General features: G+C 38.3%; 1 protein-coding gene across 12 annotated transcripts in view; it reads right to left on the minus strand.

The window, feature by feature from the left end:
- TCF12 (transcription factor 12) overlaps window positions 1-20,691 on the minus strand; it is a 175,839-nt gene that overhangs the window by 26,874 nt on the left and 128,274 nt on the right. For 9 of the 12 annotated variants that reach the window (XM_075505937.1, XM_075505935.1, XM_075505940.1 and 6 more), the window contains exons 10-13: window positions 4,977-5,082; window positions 3,660-3,799; window positions 3,194-3,338; window positions 1,596-1,660 (exon numbers count right to left, since the gene is read on the minus strand). In XM_075505937.1, the coding sequence (XP_075362052.1) occupies window positions 1,596-1,660; window positions 3,194-3,338; window positions 3,660-3,799; window positions 4,977-5,082 (456 nt within the window). Of the gene's footprint in view, window positions 1-1,595; window positions 1,661-3,193; window positions 3,339-3,659; window positions 3,800-4,976; window positions 5,083-14,977; window positions 15,144-20,691 lie in introns of those variants that run through there. The other 3 variants (XM_075505944.1, XM_075505942.1, XM_075505943.1) reach the window with 2 other exon arrangements.

Consider the following 20,691-nt stretch of genomic DNA (forward strand, 5'->3'; position numbering starts at 1 on the left):
ACAAGCACAAGAAGTGTGCTGGGTGCGCGCGTGTTGTGGGGCGCGGGGGAAGCAGATGGATGAGGCGAGGGATTTGAAGTGTGCAGACTATGGCATGCACTGATAGAGCAGATGGAATGCATCACCATCAGCTATGACAGAAATGATTTATGGAATGACCTGGCTGCTCCTGCCAAGCAACAACACGGGATGACAGAAACAAGTTTCTATGACAACCAGAGCCCACCCACCAGTTAGATTAAACATTTCTGCCCTGACTTCCACTCGCAATATATTTAGAGTTTTTCCTCAAAACATCAGCCTGGTTTTCTCAGCTAGCGACTTGGGGAAAAAATACCTGAAAGGACGAGAAAATAATTTAAAGAAGGAGAGCAGTGGAAAACATCACAAAGTCCCGCAGGTCTAACTGGCCAGCGTGTCAGACTTAACATCAGAAATTTTGGTCAGGCTGCAGAACAGCAGACATCCTAATACATCTGCAGAGTAACGAACAGCCTGAAGTATGTAAGCATTGCTATTTCTAGGAGTCAAGATGATCCCAGTTCTTTTCTGACAGGTCTCAAACATACAAAGAGAGAGTATTAACTGCCCTCTGGACTCGTGAATTGTTATCTACTTGCTGAATCCCCAAAAGCAACAGGGACATTTTTCTCCTCAAAGCCAGTAGGTCAGAGTTCCCCTACCCAATATGGACATTACAGAAATTATCAGATCTGGTAATCTTTTAACATATGACCCTCTGGGGGTTGCAAGGGTAACAGGATCTGCACGAATATGCACATTTGCATTCACTGGTATGAGGTAAGGGATGCAGAATCCAACCCAGGAATGAATGGTCTTTTGGGGCTGCAAAGTAGTCATTTCTATCTTTTAAATCGGACTTAGTCTCCCTATTTGCTACGCACAAGAAATACAAAGTGCTCCCCCAGCCACCACTCCTAACCGAAATTTCTGCTATACTGTATCAATTACTGTTTTATAAAAAGTACATGATTGTATTAATGCAAAAATAACTGCTGCATGCATGCATATGTAAACAGGGCTTTTCGTAGACTGAAGATACTTGCAACATTTTACATTATCTACATTACTCCAACAAGAGTTAAGAGTTTAAACTTTACACACATACAGCATTTTAAAGGCTGTTCCATAAATTATAGCTATACAACACAGCATTCAAAACCTCTCAGTTTTATAAGGCCACTGAGAAAACATTTTAAACCTTGAGGCAGGATCTGCTCTAAGAGTAATGTTAAAAATATTTTACTTTAACTAGAACACTATAGGAAAAAAAAAATCAAACCCTAAACTTTTAATTATCTTTTACTTTGTCTAAACAACTTTCTAAACTATATCTGCCCTAAATTTTTCCATCACCTGAAAAAAAAAAGTCAAAATGAATCTTCTACACATAAAAGCATTTTCCACTTGCTTTTTTATAGACATTTGTCTAGTATATGACAATGTATCATAGTACATTATTTTAACTCCATACTTGAAAACTCCTGATTTGATATTATAAAATGAACACATAAATAATGGATGCGATGATCAAAATACATCTTTCAGATCTGAATATTCTAACTGCTACTTACAGATGCCAATGCCTTTCCAAGTGCATCACCTGTCTGTGAGCTTCCAGCACCATTTCCTCTGTTTCCTGTAATGTGGAAAGCAAACCCAACACTTATTTTTAAAGCTAAAATTTTATTTACTTTTTTTATTTTATTCATCACGTACAGTTGAGCAACCACTTTTTAAATGGATATTCTGAGGAAGTCAGTGTCAACAGAATCAGTTCTCATTATACTTAAAAATTTAATTTAAACAATTAGATTTAAATTTAGATGCTCTTCTCTTTAAAGTCAAACACAGTATCACCATGAGAACTTAAGGACCAACAAGTGAAAGCAGTTAGAAAAAAAGACTGAAATTATTTTCTAGGATCACAGGCTAATTTTAATGAAATATGAAAAGAAAATCAAAATCAGAAAATTATATTATTGCAGCATATTTCTCAACTGTTATCGCTGAAGTGCTGCATGCTTCATTAATTCTTAAAGCCAAATTCACTGAATAGTTCCTTGTGTGTCTCCTTGCTCCCCCTGCTCTAATTTCCCATGTTATACTCTCATCTTTATTTTAGAAAATCCCTGAAAAGCTCTTATCCACCAAGCTTTCTGTCACCCCTGCTCTTAGTTGCATGTCAGCAGCTTTGCATGCCCTTTTGCTCCATACACCATCAAGCCAAGAGGAGGTCTGAAGCCCTGCCAATTGGAAACACAGAAAGGACCCGAATCCTCTGAAGTATCTGCTTTACTGTAGAAGACAGACCCTTTAAAAGTGAATCCCCTTTCTCCAATTATCAACTTCTAATGCCAAAAAATTGTATTTAATGTGAATGTAAGACATTCACATCAGAAATCCAAATCATGCAACACTCACTGTTTCAAGTTTGTGGCAAACTTGGATTTTCCAGCCTGAATTTCCCATATAGATTCATTAACTGGGTTCTGTTTAAAGATCTGAGTGTAAAATGTGTTCCCAAATCAAAGCCAATATAGTCACTCTAACTAAATTCCGCTTACCTAAAATGAAGCTAAGTGCAAATCATACCGAACTGACGAGGGGTGTCTACAAGCATTTAATTTCTACAGCTGTATCTTATGACGTGCAAATATGTGTAAGGAACAGATGATCATCCTATACTTCATGCTTTCTAGGTAAGCACGGAAGAGACTAAATCAGCCACCATACTGGCTATTCAGTAATCTCTGTATCAGTTAAGAGAGGAATTTACGATGCAGTTTATCAAGCTCCCCAAAGAAACAGTCTTCCTGCCTTTCTCCTGCACTGTACCTGGGTGATACAGCAGCTCTGAAAACGGCAACACCAGAACTACCTATATAAATGGGTACATATACTAAACTATGGAAGGATAACTGCCGTTAAGTTAGATAGATACAATCTCCTGAGCATAGGCTTGGCTGTGAAAGCAAATAAACCAGTAAGTCTTAAGCTGACTGCAAAACAATTTGCCTCACCTCAGCCATACAGAGGTCAGAAACGTCACAGTGGTGCGGTATCCCTACAAGCATCCCATAAATTAAATCTTACTAATTTTGTACGTCATGCAGCCCTAAATTTCATTTTCTTGTAAAACTAAAAAAAAAGGGCAGGAAGAACTTTTTACCCAGAATATTATCTGATCCATTGACAGGTGGAGTGTGTGAGGCAGCTACATAAGGTGAACTGCTGGTACTGCCACGATGGAAGCTAGACATTGGAGGAAGACTGGCATTTATATCTGTAGGTGAGACTGAATGCGGGGGATAGCTCTAGAGAGAAGAGAAACAGACATAAGACATTAAGTAGTCTTTAAATAAATGTTGATATTTTAAGATGCCAAATATACAACACCCAGCTCTTTAATAAAGAAAGGGATTCATCCGTCCTCTGAACAGACCACTATACAGGCACAGATTTTTATTTATACAACAGGCATAAATAAAAGGACTTAAGTCTAATACAGTAAGTTTGTGATTTCTGACAACTGGGTTTTTAACTGACATACACGAGCAGCAAACAAGAAATGAATTCTTGTAAGTCAGATCTCCATATACAAGTACAAATACATTAATCTGTGCTGCGTATCTTACCAAACGGTCATGTGTGTGCAGGCTGCCATAACTGCCAGACTGGGACATGTGGGAAGAGGAGCCTCCCAGCATCCCACCATAGCCGGGCTGGCTCATGCCATTGGATGAACTCCAGAGGTCAGAAGAACTGTGGGTCCCATCTTTTTTTATTATTATTTTTAATAAAAAAGAAAAAAAGAAAAATACGTTTAATGAAGAAGAGTACTGAGTTCTACTTTCCTTTTCAAAATTATTTTAAAAGAATACAGAATTCAGCTACTCAGACTAACATCAGCAGGGAAACGGTGACCAGTTTATACTGCATCTTTTATTTTCATGCCACCACACTGTTGCTATATTTATTAAAAAAAAAAAAAAAAAAAAAACCCACCCAAAACCAACAACCAACCACAACCAAAAAACCAAGAGGCTTTATAGCTGAAATACAATCTAGCCACAGCTGAGAAAATACCAAGTACTTCTGCTAATTACACAGACCCTCAGTAAAGCCAGATTTATATCAAGAGGGTTGATAAAAATTCCAGACTGAAAGAAATAATAAAAAAGGAGGTGGAGGAGAGAGAAGTTTGGCTAAGCAGAGCTCATCATAAACATAGAGTGCAAAACATCTATTAACCTAAAATAAGCAATTTATAGTCTAAAATACCTTAGTACTATAAAAATATAAAAACATTTAATAATAGCAGATTTAAGTAACTGAAATGACTACATTACATAAGCCTTAAACCCGTGTGTCAATGCAGTTTTCCTGAAGTGCACAAACTGAAGTGCTCTGTAAATTCCCATACTGAGAGACTATGCTTTCATTATGCTCCAAAAACTCATCAGACTACAGTATGAGCTAATTGTATGACGTGAGGCCGAGGAAATGAATTCTGCTCTCGTTTTGTTCAATGCAAAACCCTTTTTTTTTGGCATGCTGGATATACAAGCATTTGAGAACTTAAGACTGTTAGCTGATATTGTACAGTCAAATTCCAGAACAGTCAAGAAGCCCTCACCTCATTTTTCTCTATCACTCCAGTGTGCTGCTCTGAAGCCCCTACAAATCAAAGGTTGGGGGATTCTGTTCATCTGGCCTGGTGTATAATCCCCTTAAATTTCAGTCAGCAATTAATGTCATGAGAAAAACTTTAAATCAACAGACAGCTCCCTTCATCTAAACGTTTTGAAAGTATATAAAACTGAATCATAGGCTCTAGCACAATAGGTTACCTTTACGCTTCCTCATTCATTCAGTACAACAGTGGCTAACTGCAGATTTCTGCCTAAAGGACAAGTGACACCTAGTCATATATTTAAAGTCATTTTACCCACCTTGCATAAAGAAAGTGCTAGCAAACATACTGCTTGGTGGCTTAGGAGATGGGTAACTTGGAGATTCTCTGTTGAAATCATCAGAACTCGGGGATGGTGCATACACCTAAATATTGGAGAGCAATAAAAGCAGGTTAGTAGTATCTGGGTGTCCTGCCCTAAAAAAAAAAACCATAACAGCAGACAGACACAGATAGAAAGCACAAATAAAAAAAGAACAGTGTAGCAAGCTGCAGCATTTGTTGCCCTTGTTTTATTTGCTTTTTTAGCAAGTTGCCACAGTACAGAGGAACTACAGTAGAGTGATCCTAACAACACACTTTCTGGTGTGCCAACTCAGCCAGGTGGCCTGATAAAAGCTTGAATGCTGATTTTGCTTTCTAAGTGCACGACTCGCACAGACTTGTTGCTCAAGATAAAAAAAGCAAGATAAAACAACTGGGCCCCAAACAAATTTTATTTTAAAACAACTGTATGCCTGTTTGAATATTTAATTAGCTGGCATCCCAACAATCAGAAAGAAAAAGAACATCCAGTAACAAATGGAAAGATTTTAATGCAACCATTGTATTATTCATTCACAAACTTGCAGGGCTTGTATAGTCATCAAAAAGATATGTAATGCAAGTCCTGAGGAATAATCTTAAAACTGCAACATTGAGCAAATTATTTTCACACTGGCCTAGCATTAAACAAAACCAGCACGATTCTTTTTTCAGTGTAACACCACATTGGAATGACCATTCTCGACTTGCAAACACGAATTTTCTTAACAAGTTAAAAATTGTAAGATGCCAAATAAACATAATGATTAGAAGTCTTTCACTGCAGTGACTCTAAGAAGAAATATAAAGGATATTCAGGAACAAGTGAGTCAAATCAACAAAGCCAGTATTCACAGACTCAAGGACTCTACCCATAACATTAGTTGTTCTAAGCGATGCTATTTCTTCATAACAGTATTTTGGTCAATATGCTGAATATTGCAATATGACTAGTGTATGTTAAAAGAAAAACATTTAAAAAAAAGGCAAATTAACAAATGCCGCAGCAAAGGATATCAAAATGTAACACTGAAACCAGAGCATCTTTCTGCTACAAAGTAAAAAATGTGGTATTTTTATTTTTTAATCGTTCACCTCACTTGTAAATACATAAGACTTCACAAACACAATGTATTAAGGATAATTTTCAAACTTTAAAGCTTACATAATGCAACTTAAAAAGTGCACTGTGCCCCAAAATTCAGAAGTTATTCTTTTTAATCCCTTCCTATGCAAATACAAGCACACGCATGTATCTCCAGCATTCACATCGCTCCCTTGTCTTTCTGGGATGTTGTTTACCAAGCAAGAGAAGGCCAGGAAAACCAAGCCGGCCAACAAAAAAGCATAAGCTCCCTAAAAGAGAACCATTGTTCTGCAGAGGGCGATTGTTCTGATACGGATATTTAGAAAGTGAAGTGGGCAAGTCCCGCTTTCATTTGCATACCAATACCCCTCCTCCCCGCTCCCAAATGCTTTTCCAGCCTGCTGTTGTCAGACCAAATGGCTGGGCATGTGCCTGCAGACAGCACTCTTTTATATCACAGGGACTGATTTACCACTCTCTTAGACTCATTTTACATCAACAGAATTTCAATAAAATCTATCAAACTGCAGTATGATGGAATCAGGACAAGGGCGCAAGGAATGAAGCCAGGGCATGGCTGTCAATACCAGCCATGTAATGAAAACAGCAGCAGGTAAAAAGACACCTGAAAAAAAGGAGTCACGTGGAAAACTTAGGACTTCTAGTTGCATGCTTGTTTTAACATTTTTTTAAAATCAAAATAAAGGAAAAAAATTCAGGAAAGAAAGCCCTTCGGGGAGCCTTTGTTCAATATTTTACTTGCAGATTTTCAATTTACGGAATAAATGTAAAACAGAGATGCTTACCAAAACCGAGTGACAGAATGACAATACATTATAGGCAACGTTAACAGTACATATATATTTACTATATATGATGAATGCATGTATATTCCATGCCTCAGACATATTTTAACAGAAATGTCACTCTGTCAAATTGTAAATACTCACACTCATAAGACTGCAAACATATTAGGCAAAACTGGGCTTAATTTACAAGTTCTCTGTTGTGCAGAATAACGCAGCATGTGCTATAGCTGATGGATCATCTATCACTGTCACAGGACAGCAGTGGAAACAAAGCTTTATGACATTTAGCACTGCCACGGAGATGTACACTGATTAATGCGAAATCACCTACAATGATAAATTATACTTCTTTTAAACTGTAAAGTTATCAATGAGATTTGTAAATACAAGCTTCAGACTGAAATGTTAACATTTTACATAATTGGGTGCTTTATAAAAACTGATTAAACACTATCTCAAAAGGGAAATTAAACTGAAAAACTCCTACAAATGTATAATTTACAGATACATAGGTACAAGCCATTAACATAATAAAAATGTTATGAATTATAGTAATGTAAAAGAGGCCCTTCCAAACAGCTACATGAAAGTCCTAGCACAGACACATAACTTTATATAGTTTCTGCTTGTTTTCATATCTTAACTATAGCTTGCAAAAACATAGCTGCGATGTTATGAAGCTGCACTTGTGCCAGTCTAGATTTTTCAGATCAAAGGGTTCTTGCGGCAAAACACAACTGATGTGGTCTCAAAGACTTCATTAACTCCAGATGTGGGGAAATAGCCAGCCAATTCCACAAAAGGAGCAAGTCTCTTTTAGTTACAATCAGAACTACCCACAAATTAAAACCAGGCCTCTGATGTCATCTGATCACCTGCAGATGAGCGCCAGGTTTTTTTCTGGTTAATGACCTAATCATAATTTTTATGTTGTGTTACTACAAACAAAATTTAAAAGCAAAGGAGAAAATTTACGAAGATTAACCTGAAGTCCATGAGATGTGAAATACAAAGGTTTTAAATTAAAAAGTTGATTAAAAAAGATATTTTATTTTTAAGTCAGGAAGTGATATATCAGGGCAACTAGTTTGTTCACTCTGAAAGCCCCACATGCACTAGGACCCCTATCCAGCAAAATGTAGCCTCTGTGGCTGCTGGCCCGCAGGAGGCTTGCATGGCTGCGCAGCAGCTCCCCGGTCTGCGCCCTAGTTAAAGGGCTCTCTCTTCTGCAACAGCTGAGCAAGGCAGTTATAAATATGACGTGGCTGCTCAAGACAGCCTCTTTTAGCTATTAAACTGATAACAGGAGGCATCAAACCAGTTTTTCCAGGCTGACATTCCCACTAAGACAAGGAATACTGTTAAAAGGTCAGCCTGTCTGCAGAGTCTCCTTGAAGAGGGTTGTCTCAAGCAGGTAGAAGAGCCCATCTTCTAATCCCCTTAAACGCACTGCACCCAAAGGCATCGGATGTGTCTCCATGCTGACAAGCAAAACACTCTCCGATTATGAATGGGAAATTCCCTTCCAATAAACACAAGCCAAAACCAGGTTTTTTACATGACTTATCAAGTGGAGGACTTGACTTTTTTGGAGCTGTGCTAGAATATACATCAATCCTAATGCTGCAGTGCTTCTGAAGGGTAGATTGCCTCTGCAGAAGGAAACAGGACAAATGAGTTGCAAAGGACATCAAGTCAGAGACCCACATCGGTCTCTTCCACACCCTGAACTGGTTTATGTTTCTCCAGTGGGAAAGGCAGGATGACAACTAAGATTTTTTTTGAGGGGTAGTGGTGGCAGCTGACTTCAGAACAGAGCTGAGAAGACATTATCTGTACTACATCAGATTTAAGCAAAACAAACACATCATTCAGTTCTGAAATCTGCCCTGGTGATTAACATACATAATGAACACTATCATGAAAGTTACACAGACCTAATATATCTAAAACATATCAAAGGATTACACAGTGTGCTTCTGTTTACTAATACAAGTGCCAATAACATGAACATTAATTTGAAGATCTGAATTTACCAAATTTTATGCTAAGTAAAACTTCAAAGTCTCATTCTATAAATGCATTTAATAAATATAACACTTAAGAGTCCTCCTGTTGGCATACTTCTTCTCAGGCAATCTTCCATAATCTGTTTCAAATTCTTAAATATTTATCAATATTTAATATTAATGTTAAAAGCAGATTAAAAAATAGCAATGAAGCAACCAAACCTTACTTCCAATGAGCTCATGCTATCCCAAGACCAAGGCTTCCCTCACACATACTGTTTATGGAATTATGAATTATGTTACTCATTTAAGCCTCATTATTAACAATTCTTGGAAGTTCAGGAAAATATTTATCAAGCTGCTAGAGACAGAGAACTTTTGAAACCAGTAGAGACGGATACCCTATTCTGTAGCTTGTAAACTCTGCTAAGTAGCCTATCTACATTCCATCAGCATCAGTCATGCACTAAGCAAGTGCGCACTGATGAATGATTTGTACATGTGGCAAAATTTTACAGTGTATTATCTGAAGGTTTTGTGGCAAAAGCTAATTCTGATGAAAGGCAGCTCCGGGAAAAGGAAACTTGTTTTCATGTTTGTTATATTTCTGACAAAATCATGTACTAAAACTTCAGGAATGTGGAATAGTAACTCTAGTTTTCCATGCTCCTCTTTACAGCAAGACAGAAGCTGCCAAAAAAAAAAAAAACACCCACCCACCCTAAATTCTTGTTTAGTTGATATTTAAGCAAGATTATAAAATGAAGAGCCCTAGTATACAAGATCAGTATACCATATCCTCAATCACACTTTTTGTTTCCAATACCAGGTGTAAAGATTCATACGTTTTAAAAACTCTTCTCACCACCCAGAATGAAAATAAAACACTCCTTTAAGAGAACAGAGCATCAGTCTTGTCTGCAAATCCAACCATAATTTTTAAGGATGGTATAAAATTCAAAGTCCTTGGAGCAGCTAAACTGAATTCCATCTTAAATAAATGTTTATGCAGTTTAGGCATGTTATACATGCCTATTTGGGTATTTTTGAAATGCAGAAACCCATTGCAATGATACACAGCACAAATACTTCCTAGCTTCTTCCCCAGTAAATGACAATTTTAAAGTCATGTTAAAAAGTGATAGGCAAACTTCCCAAAAATCCCAAATTCAGTATATGGAAACCTTTTGGTCTGTTCTTTTGCTTTTATTTTATTTTTCAAATTGTGGTGCAAGGCAGAGAGGGGAGGAAAAGGAAGGTAAGGCAGCAGGAACAACACCAGAAATAAATATACATATATATAGTGCTTGAAGATTCTTTTTGTATTTTATTTGCCAAGCAAAATCTGCCCCACACTCTTCAAACTATGCTGTTACTGAAGGATGCATACAACTAGGTCTTCAAAAACTCCCAATTAAATTCATCTAAGGAAACAAAAAAATGGAAAAGTTGAAACTAATCAGCCTGTTTCTTAACCTGCTCCCCGTATTTCAGAAGGCTATTATGCTAGCTGTGGTAGGAATCCCCATCACCAGTATTGACCACAGGAAGATGCGGTAGTAGATATAAAGCTATCTTTTGCATTTGTTTCTCTCTTCTCTGAACTCACTAGTACTCTCCGTTTCTGTACCTCCAACACAGACTATTATATTTCTGCAAACGGACTTCAACATGCACATGATTATGAAAGCAAACGCACTGAGCAAACAGGGGTGTGTTACTCTTTGGTGCTCACATTTTGAGAAATATAGATCCATCCAATGCAGCACCTGATCCCATCCCTAGCTGCTTTCATTTGCCCAAGGAAATGGACATAACCTTCACTTTAAAGCATCAATAAAGCTTGTTGCAGACAAGACACTTCTGGCAGGGGACCGCTGCTCAGCAGATTGGCAGTTCAACGCAGTGGAGTGGAGCAGGGAAAACTCTCTTGGGCTGATGCATTGTAACTCATAGTTTTTTAGTGGGATGGGGAGGCGAAAGAGAAGGGCGAGAAACAGGGGGGGAATCCAGCTGACCAGTGTTTACTACCTCTCTTTGTTCAATGTCCACAGCCATGTACCCCTAGAGATTTTCCAGATGATCTTATATTTGTCCTGACTTACAAATGTTAGCTTTGACCTTGCCTAAGTTGCTGTGGGCAGCATATGGTACAGAACAGCTTTAATTGTACTTTTCTCCCTGTATACTAACTGGCCCAATACTAATAAAAGCAGAATTGAATCGTTCTTTTTCACACCTGGTTGCTCCAAAATTTACAAACTGAAAACATTTTCCATTGATGTTAAAAGACTTAGTACATTATTTATTACGTAACAGCTACAGAAAGGCGTGCTGTCGTGTTATCTAAGCATCATGCAATATTATTAACATGCTTCTCTCTGCTGTAATTCTTGAGATTGATGGCTGCAAGACAGGCATTTTCTCCACTAAAAAATACCCGAATATACACATATATACGCACACCTACGTGTATTTATTAATCTATACACATGTGCCCATACATAGGTATATATGTATGCACACACAGACACATGTTTATAAATAGCCTTTTACACTCCCAAAATTCTTAGGAAAAAAAACATTTTCTCAAAAAATCCCCATATAAGCTAGCTTAAAAAAAAAAACAAACAAAAACAAACCACCAAATCACAAAGCATTACATATATGCAAAATATATATCTCTGCTGATTTTTTTTCTCCCTTTTTAAATAGGCATTGTAGAAACCTACTGTGAAAGATGCAGTAACTCCACCTTGGAAAATGGCTCAATAAAATCTCAGCCTATGCCAAGAAAAACAAATATTTATTCAATAATAAAAAATACTCATACATAGACTGGTATATCAAATTAACCCATACAATGCGTAGAATACAACAATAATGTGTAATATATTAACAAATTTATTCTCATATGAAATAGTTGTCATAGGTGATATAAAATAAATTATAATAAATATTGTTCCTTAAGATGATTTATTTTGGTAATAACTGATCCATTACTCTATTGAGATCTAGATAAAAATAATTCTACAGTACATTTAGAAAATAACCAATTTATTTCTAAACTTGTAGGTGAGCTGAAAAAAGTGGAAATCTTTCAAGTCTGTGTTTTATTCTTTATGTGCAAAGAAGATATAAAACTTCTATACTTAAATATTATTTTGGTGCTATTGCATTTTATAAAATTAAAATGAAAAGGCCCCAGTGAATGAAGAAGTTTGCTGAATTATTTATTAGTTAAAACAAAGAATAAAATCAAAATATAATTTAAATTTGTGCTATTATTTCTACATAAACATTTTTGCAGCTTTTTTTTTTAATGGGGGTTAGGTGTTTTGATTTGGGGGGGGTTGTAGCATAGCTCTTGAATGAAAGAGAAGAAAAGTTAAAACTTTAAAGATAGATGCAATTTTTAACTATAATTTAATTTTTTTTAAAGCTCTATGTTAAAATTTTGTAAGCCTTCCATAAACTGAGAATATTTTCTATATATCAACAAGTGAAGGACAAAAAAAAAAAAAAGAAAAAAATAAAACCAGGCTAAATCTTCTAGTTCAGTGCAAGTGCTTTATTTTCTTTACGAAATAGATTAAGATGTTTCTTCTTTTTAATTTGGTGAGGATTCTTGAAATATGTATTTTTTGTAACACCTATTACATATAATGGTAAAATTTTACTCCTTAGCAAGGAATTTGTATTAAAACACGACTTTTCACTGTCACCTGTCCCTCCTAAAACATACAAAAATTACAAAAATTGAACCTCTTCTAATAGTAAAAACCCCTGAGTTAATTTTTAAACTTTTAATTTATGTGCCAGTGCACACATGACCATCTATTGGGGCGCTCAGATACTTGTTTTTCAGCTTAATATTAAGCTTTCTTCTAGCTTACAAATTTAAGAAGTTGAAAAGAACAAGACATATTTAACAAAAAGTTTGAAACACACATTTCCTACATGTCATTTCCCACTTGCTTTCTGTGTAAATAATTCAGATTTTATATACCTCAGCAGGTATCAAGGAATGTCAATACCCAAAATCTAATGCAATAATCTAAATAAAAACCTCAAACTCAAACAATGAGGTACGTACTACTAATTGATCAAACAATACAAATAAAAGCAGTAAGACATCAAAATTAGGGTATGTACTGTTCTCTCATTATGGAAAGGTTCATACAAAGATTTGGCATACACACCAAGATGTGCGCTTCAAAAACTGTAACACAAAAACCAGCCCCCCCCTACTTCATATACCCTCCTGTATATTTAAATTAGTAATTTAGTCCAACTTGCAGAATTCCTAGGAGAGAAAATGCTAAAAGCCCATGAGATGTTAGAAAAAAATTAAATAAAACCTTGGGCAACATGATATAGGATCATCATATGATTTGTCATCTATTTACTAACTCTTCAAGCTCATAAAGGTCACCTCTGACCCATAACAGGCACATGCTATCAATTTTCAAGCCATGCTCTCCTACAGTACCAGCACTTCCATCTACTATATGCCTGGAAATACTTAATAAGATCAAAGCCTTTTTTCCTGCTACAAGAACAAAGAGAAATGTTGTAATAGAGTGATCTGTGCTCTAGAAAGAATAAAATCAAAACTCCATGCAAGTTATATTCCCTTTGCTTCAGGGGTATTGTATAGTTAATTTTACTTAAGTCTTATATATATCTTCACATAAAACTTCAAACAGATTGTTTTAGCCTAGGAGCAGACATGAAAGAAAAATAATTTCATATTTGAAAGACAGCTGGCATTTATACCAAAGGAAATGAAATAGAGACCAAGCAATTTTACTCATTCCCCTAACCTCTCCTCCAGGATCTTTTCTGTTATTCAAGAAGTTCATACACAGTATCTTTAATGAATATAAAGATCCATAGTTTAATTATCATTGAACAAAAATCTTGGCAAAAAGTTTACTAATGAAGGCAAAGCTCACATAGGTCCACGAAACAAACAGCAGTAAAAAAAAAAAAAAACCCACACAAAAAAGAATATCAGCATCTCCCTTTTTCATATTTAATGTTATTTTTATAACAGAAGAAAGCCAAAACCACATACGATATAAGCAGACTGAAAAAGCGTGCTGTGTTAAATTTACCATCGTATGCTAATTTTTACACACACAAGTCAGAACCGTTGTCAAATGAACTTAAACATTTTAAGTATCAACCATGAAAGAGAAGTATCCCATTCAATTTCCAGAAAGTTAAAATGTAGAGAGGAGAGTTAATTTTTTTTTTCAGAATCTGCATTTTTTTTCCCCCTCCTCCAGTAGTTGCAGCAATATTTTGATTACTTCAAAATCATGCAAGGGAAACGACCAGCTCCGGGCAAGGCGACGTTAATGGCTGGCTAGCGGATGCTGCGGTACTGAGGTTGCAGAGTGCCCAGCAGCACGGCGCGCTGCCGATGCGATGGCCAGGGCTCGGGACCGGCCATCAGTCAGCCAGAGCGGCAATTACTGAGGTGCGCTCGGGAAGGCTGCTCTGCAGTCCTTTGGAAGAGGAGAGGTAAAAAACCAACCAACCAACCAACAACAACCCAACACCAAAACAAAACAACAACAAACCCCAACGAACAGCCGCAGGCACGCAGGAACCCAAACTTCACTGCACTCTGCGTGGAGCGCCCCACTGCCGGCACCTCAGCGCGAACGGGACCGGGGTCCCGGGCGGGCAGCGCGGCCCCGGCCGGGAGCGCCGCCTGGCTGCGGGCTGCTGCCCCCCGCACTCCCGCGGCGCCGGACTCGGTGTTTCGGTACGTAAGTGAGGAGACTTTCACCCCCCGCCCCGTTTCACAAAGCCGCCCGCAGACCCCAGAACCGTTCCGTTTGAAGACCAGCCGCCCCCGTTTGTCGGGCACCGCCGGCACGGGGACAGGCTGCCTGCCGGAGAGCGCCCCCCGCCCTCACAGGAGCTGGACGCGCGGCGACCCCCGCGCTGTGAACTTGTATTTGCCCGACGACCGGGCGCCAGCCCAGCGCGGCTGCCCGGCGCTCGGCAGCTCCCGAACAAAGGCGGCCGCCCTTACCGTCTTCCCGTTGTAGTAGTACATGAGGGAGTTGCTGCCCACCCCGGGGACGGGGTACGCGCAGTACATGGCGAGGCTGGCGGCGGGCCGGGCTGAAGTGCACCGCCTCTCTCCACGACATCCACCCGCCCGGCCGCCCGCCCGCGCGCTTCTCCGCGCCGCCCGCGCACATGGAGCGCCTCAAAGGCGACTTATGCAAAGCAGGACTGAACCATCTCCGGCCGGGCGCGGGGGTAGGGCCGGGCGCGGGGCCCCCGCCAGCCCTCCGCTCCTCCGCCTCTGCCCGCCGCGGCCCAGGCGCTGCCAAGCGGCACAGGGAGGGGGCACGCACACCAGTCCCCGCACACGGGCCTGTACGCACCGAGAGAGCGGCCTGGGCATCCGAGTAAGTCGCGAGCTACAAGGCAGCGGCAAATGGATACGTCCTGAGCGAGTTAATCTTACGCTTTTTGTTTTAATCAAATTAGAGCACTTGTGGCAGGGGAGACGCTGCTTGATGCAGCTCCAGCCACACGGCCATCTGGCTCTGCCTAAAGTTGCTCCCAACTTGGGCAAACGCCTCCCAAAGCCATGGGGAGCTGCTGGGAGCGAGTCCCATGGGAAAGCGGGGGCACCCAGACAGCGAAACCCCGCACGCAGCCAGCGCTTCCTGGGCCCCAAGCCGCCCCAGCACATCCACCAGGGCACAGCCTGCCTTCTAAACAGGGTAGCCTATGTGATGAGATGACCCTAACACGAAGACAACACACACACAAGATGCTTGGCTTAAAAAAAAAAAAAAAATCATGTAAATATTTTCATTTTACGGAATCGTCCAAAATCCATCTTTAAGATACAGTATACAAAAGTATGATGGTCCTTTGGAAACATGAACCCAGACTCCCTTTATATGGTATAATAGATTTTTGTATGAAAAAAGCAATTCTGTGCCCATATAAGAAAGGGAAGAAAAGAGAAGGGGGGAACCCCAACAACTTTGGCACATCACAAAAATGTGAGTTATGCAATACAGCAAACAGACCGCAACTTCCAGTACAAAAATCCCTCATTATCTATGCCTGGTAAGTCTTTTTGCTTTCTTCACTGAACAGTGGCATTAACTAACATTAACTCTTAATGAGGTGTACATTTTTTTTATTTTCTACATATGAATGCAGTTGGTTATTAACTTAGCTCCTGATAAATCAGATATGGATTTCAATCCAGGAAAAAAAAGGTTAAAGCAAAACCACGTTTCTCCACCTCTAACTGTGTCAACTGCCAATGCTGTGAATTCTCCCTGCCTCCCTCCTAACAAAAGCAGGAAAATACTTCAGGATAAGGAAAAAAATGGGCAAAGTTCAATTCAGCAATTTACAGGGAAGGAAAGCAAGCTGCAGAAATTTGGTTCGTTCTCCCAAGCACCTTGTGTGTCAGGGAAATCTTCTGAACTAAAAAGGTCCACAAGGGTGACAAATTGACTACAGTAGAATACGATGGTCAGATAAAAATCTTAGCGGGTCTTCTGTATAATGTCCATTATCTCAGGGCCTAACTACCATAGTGCCTGTAAATACACAGAATATACACATACTGACATATATTCACACCTCCAGCTTCAAATGCTTTTTCAGTGAACTTTTCCAATCAATAAGGAGACTACTGTGCTCAGAGTATGTTGGCAAATACATCCTGAAGTTTACATCAGCTGAGGAACACTTGCATTTTTACTGCAAGTCAAACTACACATCCAGAACTATTTAACTATGCAGTAAAGCTAATGATATCTGAACGGAACTCTTCTCCAATACAAAAGGCGTAGCAGCAGCAGCTGCAAAAAAGAACATCACTATACCTCAGACTATTAAATCGCCAGGCCCACAGAGTGACTTGCGGCTTCCTTCTTCCCCTAGGGACCACAAAGACCCATTTCAGTCCCCAGAGAGTCCGTAAGAAGCTTTGATTTACAGCTAACAATGCCATTCCTTAAAGCTTCTCACTAATGTTCAGGACTCTACAGATGAGGTATGCTAAAAGATCTTCAGATCTTTGCATGTGCTACTTCTCATAGCGCTCTAGATTTAAATCACTAATTCAGACTAATGTACAACTTAGGGAAAAAACCTAAACCCTGGAAAAGGCACTTTCAGCTTGCAAGAGTTCAAGAAGTAAGAGAACCTTTTTTTCCCTGAAATAATTCAAGCACACAAACTTTTAAATCATTAAAAATACTTCCAGGGTAACTGGAGTCGGTTCTTTGAAGTAAAGATTATCATCAACATAGTTGTAATTGCTACTGCGCCTCCATGCACACATGCTTAATTTTCAAAATAGTTGTATTTGAGATGAAAAGCATGATCAAGCCCCCTCTCAAATAATAAGCATTATCCACCCGCATTACAAGCAATTGGAAAAACGTTAAAACATACAGCTGAAAAATCTAACTTTACTATGTAGCATTGGGAGGGAGGCTTCTCCACATTCCAACTGCCCTATACTTGTACAGAGCAATTGTAATGAAAAATATACAGGTAATACTAACTGGTAATATTTACTAACACAATTAGCATTTATCAGTACAAGGAAATCATTGACTTTGTTCACCATCACATGGGTAAGACAACAGCAACAATATGATCAATAAAACTGAGTAACGCCCCTGCAAATGCTGTCTGTTTGTAGACAAACTAGTTTAAAGACTGGTACCTCCATAATGAGTCAATAAATGAATTTGCTCCCGAGTTACTTCCCCACAAATCAAAAGGATAACAGTTTCATTTTTACCGAAAAGGGAATTAGTTGTCCTACCCTCAGTTACATCGTTGGGAATAAACTCTTAGTGTACAATACTTGAAATTTATCACTGTATCTGCTCTACATTTACTGTATGAAAACATGGTTTCTCACAGGACATTTGCTACATCAATTCACCTTATACGATCAAACCATAATTCCATCAAGCATATCAAACTTTAACCCGCAGAAGTTTACTTTCACCAGAATAGATGAAAAATAAACCTAAAATGGAAGAATTTGAAAGACTGCACAAGAAATTGCGATGTTGTTACCAATAACTCTGTATTTGCAGGAACTACTACCAGATAACTATTCCAAAAGCTCCTGAAGTCCAAAGTAAGTTTTTGTTTTGTGGTTGCAATTTTTATAATCCACATTTAAGCCAAGCAACAGCTGCTCCGAAATTTGTTTTCTTAAGAGAATCATGTTACAGTGAAATGAATCATAGCTGGATCAGCGATACAGTACTGGGTACAGTTGTTTACTCCATTTTTCCTTGGTGACAAGTCAAGGGTTAATCTTATGACTCAGCCTGACAAAACAAGTCAGCTGGAGACAGGGCCAATTTTTTAAACTTGATTTCAGACAGACATGCCGTCAGCAGAGGAGCACTGAACTGACATGCACTTTGTAGCCCGAATTGTTTCCACTCATGACCCTGTACTGTGTGTCAAAAACAATAAACTGCCTGTTTCTAAAGTATGTAAAGAGATTATGAAAGCTGATGCAGAGCGAAGTACTGACCTAATAATAAACCAGGCTACCTGTAGGAGAATATTTTGTTTTAGATTGTTTTAGCACTAAGAGATTTTGTGAATGAACCACATGTTCTCCTTGAAGACAAACTTTTATGTGAAATACATTTTTGTCCAACTTGTCAGAGCCACAAAGCAAATACACAATACACATATGTAACCCATCATTTGAATTTATAAAGAATAAACATAATTTCTCTAGATCACTGAAAATTATACCGTATGAAAGATAATTATCTAACTGTCTCAATTGATGAGAGCCATCCTCTGGTCAAACGTATTCTACAAGACTGAAATATCAAAATACTTTTAAAAGGTTATCGCTTTTTATCACTGTTTTGTTATTTTAAATGGGTCTATTCAAACACAACAAGTAGCAAAAGCTTTTACAACGAATTATGTGCAACTAGAAATTAAAGTTCCTTTTTCACCAACAAAAGCAACTGTGATGTGTAAACCCAAGTATCATGAGTTTCCTCGTGGAGAGTTGGCTTCAATCCTGCTGAAAAAATGGTAACGTGGTAAGAGCCCAAACCTGCTTTTGGTAGGGATACTAATTCTCTTGTTCTTACTAATTTCTATTTCATTTCTTAGGTGCTAGGTTAACCTGCTATCTTTGGAAATAAGGCAAAGGCAACTGCCCTAGAAGTCTCTCCTTTCCTCCCCACTCTGTCCTAGGTTGGAACTTATTATCAATTTCAACCACATTCAACAGAGGAACAGAAGTTTCACAAGTGATTACGTTCTTACCAGTTCTAAGAAAACTGGAACCTGAACAGAAGAGAGAGACCCCAACTGATGCCCCATTGAAATTAAGGCAAGGAATGGGAATAAAGGATAAAGGACTAATTCATAGAAAATTAGTCCCATACTGAACAACCTGTTGCTAATGGCAATATACATAGTAACTTTGAGCTGCTTCTCTTGCAACAATTCAGAAAAAAAAATTCTAGGCATCTTCAAAGTCCCAATATAACTTATTTTAAAACCAAACATTTACGATGATTTAACTATAACAAGGCCAGAGTTAGGATCATCAATAAGGGATGCACTGAACATCATGCATTACATAGCTGTTAGAATAGACAAGATTTCAAACCTTAAGAAACAAACCTGGCTGTTTTAAGGGGAAAACACATTGCTTATACCATCTTCTATTTAATTCATCAGTTAAGTAAATGTTAATGTATTTTAAAATCCTGGAAGTATAGCCTTCTGTTGTTAACCAACCACTAAGTATACTGTTCAGCAGAGACAGAGCAGACTAACTGTACAGAAGACAATTTAAAATAACCCAGTGGACCAATTTGATAGGCAAAACACCCACAATATCCAAAGGACGATGTTTTAAGCAAGTTATTTTACTCATCTATGCAAGAGCTAAAATAGTTTGGTGGTTTTCCTGTTCAAAAGGTTTGTCTTTAACTTCACATTTAACATCCATGTTACTACAACCAGGGAAGAGGGGACAGTTTGAAGGGATAGAGAACAGACAACAAATACTAATGAAACTGATATTAATGGCTATCCATTACTTTTACCTAGCAGTATTACCGGGGGGGGGGGGGGGTGGGGGGGTGGGGGTGGGGGTGGGGGGGTGTTAGTTTTGTTGTTGTTGGTTGGGGTTTTTTTGTTTGTTTGCAAAAAAACTCCAGTTACCTATGACAGATATGGGTAAAAAACAAAGGGGGGGGAGGGGGTGTTTTTGTTTGGTTGGTGGTTGTTTTTGTTTTTTAAATCAGAAACTACAGCTAGGGAGTTTCTCTTTCAGTAGTTTTCCAAGTAATATTGAAATTCAGATGTTTAAGTTTTTACATAAATATTTTACTAGAATGGAAAGAACGAGGGAAAAAGTGCTGTATATCACATTCTTCAGAATCACACACAAAACAATTAATTTGAGGCGGTTTTAAAACTTGTTTAAAAATCTTTCAAATACGACTTTGATAGGATATTGCTCAAATTCAGGAATTTTTATTATTTTGCTGAAAATATTAAGCACTTAAGGCTTGAAAGCCTCTATATGAAGGTCTTAACTACCCATACCTGCATTAAAAAGTAAATAAGCATGTTTATTATCCTGAGGCAATAAGTTATCCCATCAGAAGCCAGAAAATCATCATCCCAAAATGTGCTAAAAACCTACCCAATCTAAAAATGTGTATTGACCTTAAAAGAATTTTA

This window comes from Mycteria americana, chromosome 6 (genome assembly GCF_035582795.1).
Source record: "Mycteria americana isolate JAX WOST 10 ecotype Jacksonville Zoo and Gardens chromosome 6, USCA_MyAme_1.0, whole genome shotgun sequence".
NCBI classification, from domain to species: domain Eukaryota; kingdom Metazoa; phylum Chordata; class Aves; order Ciconiiformes; family Ciconiidae; genus Mycteria; species Mycteria americana.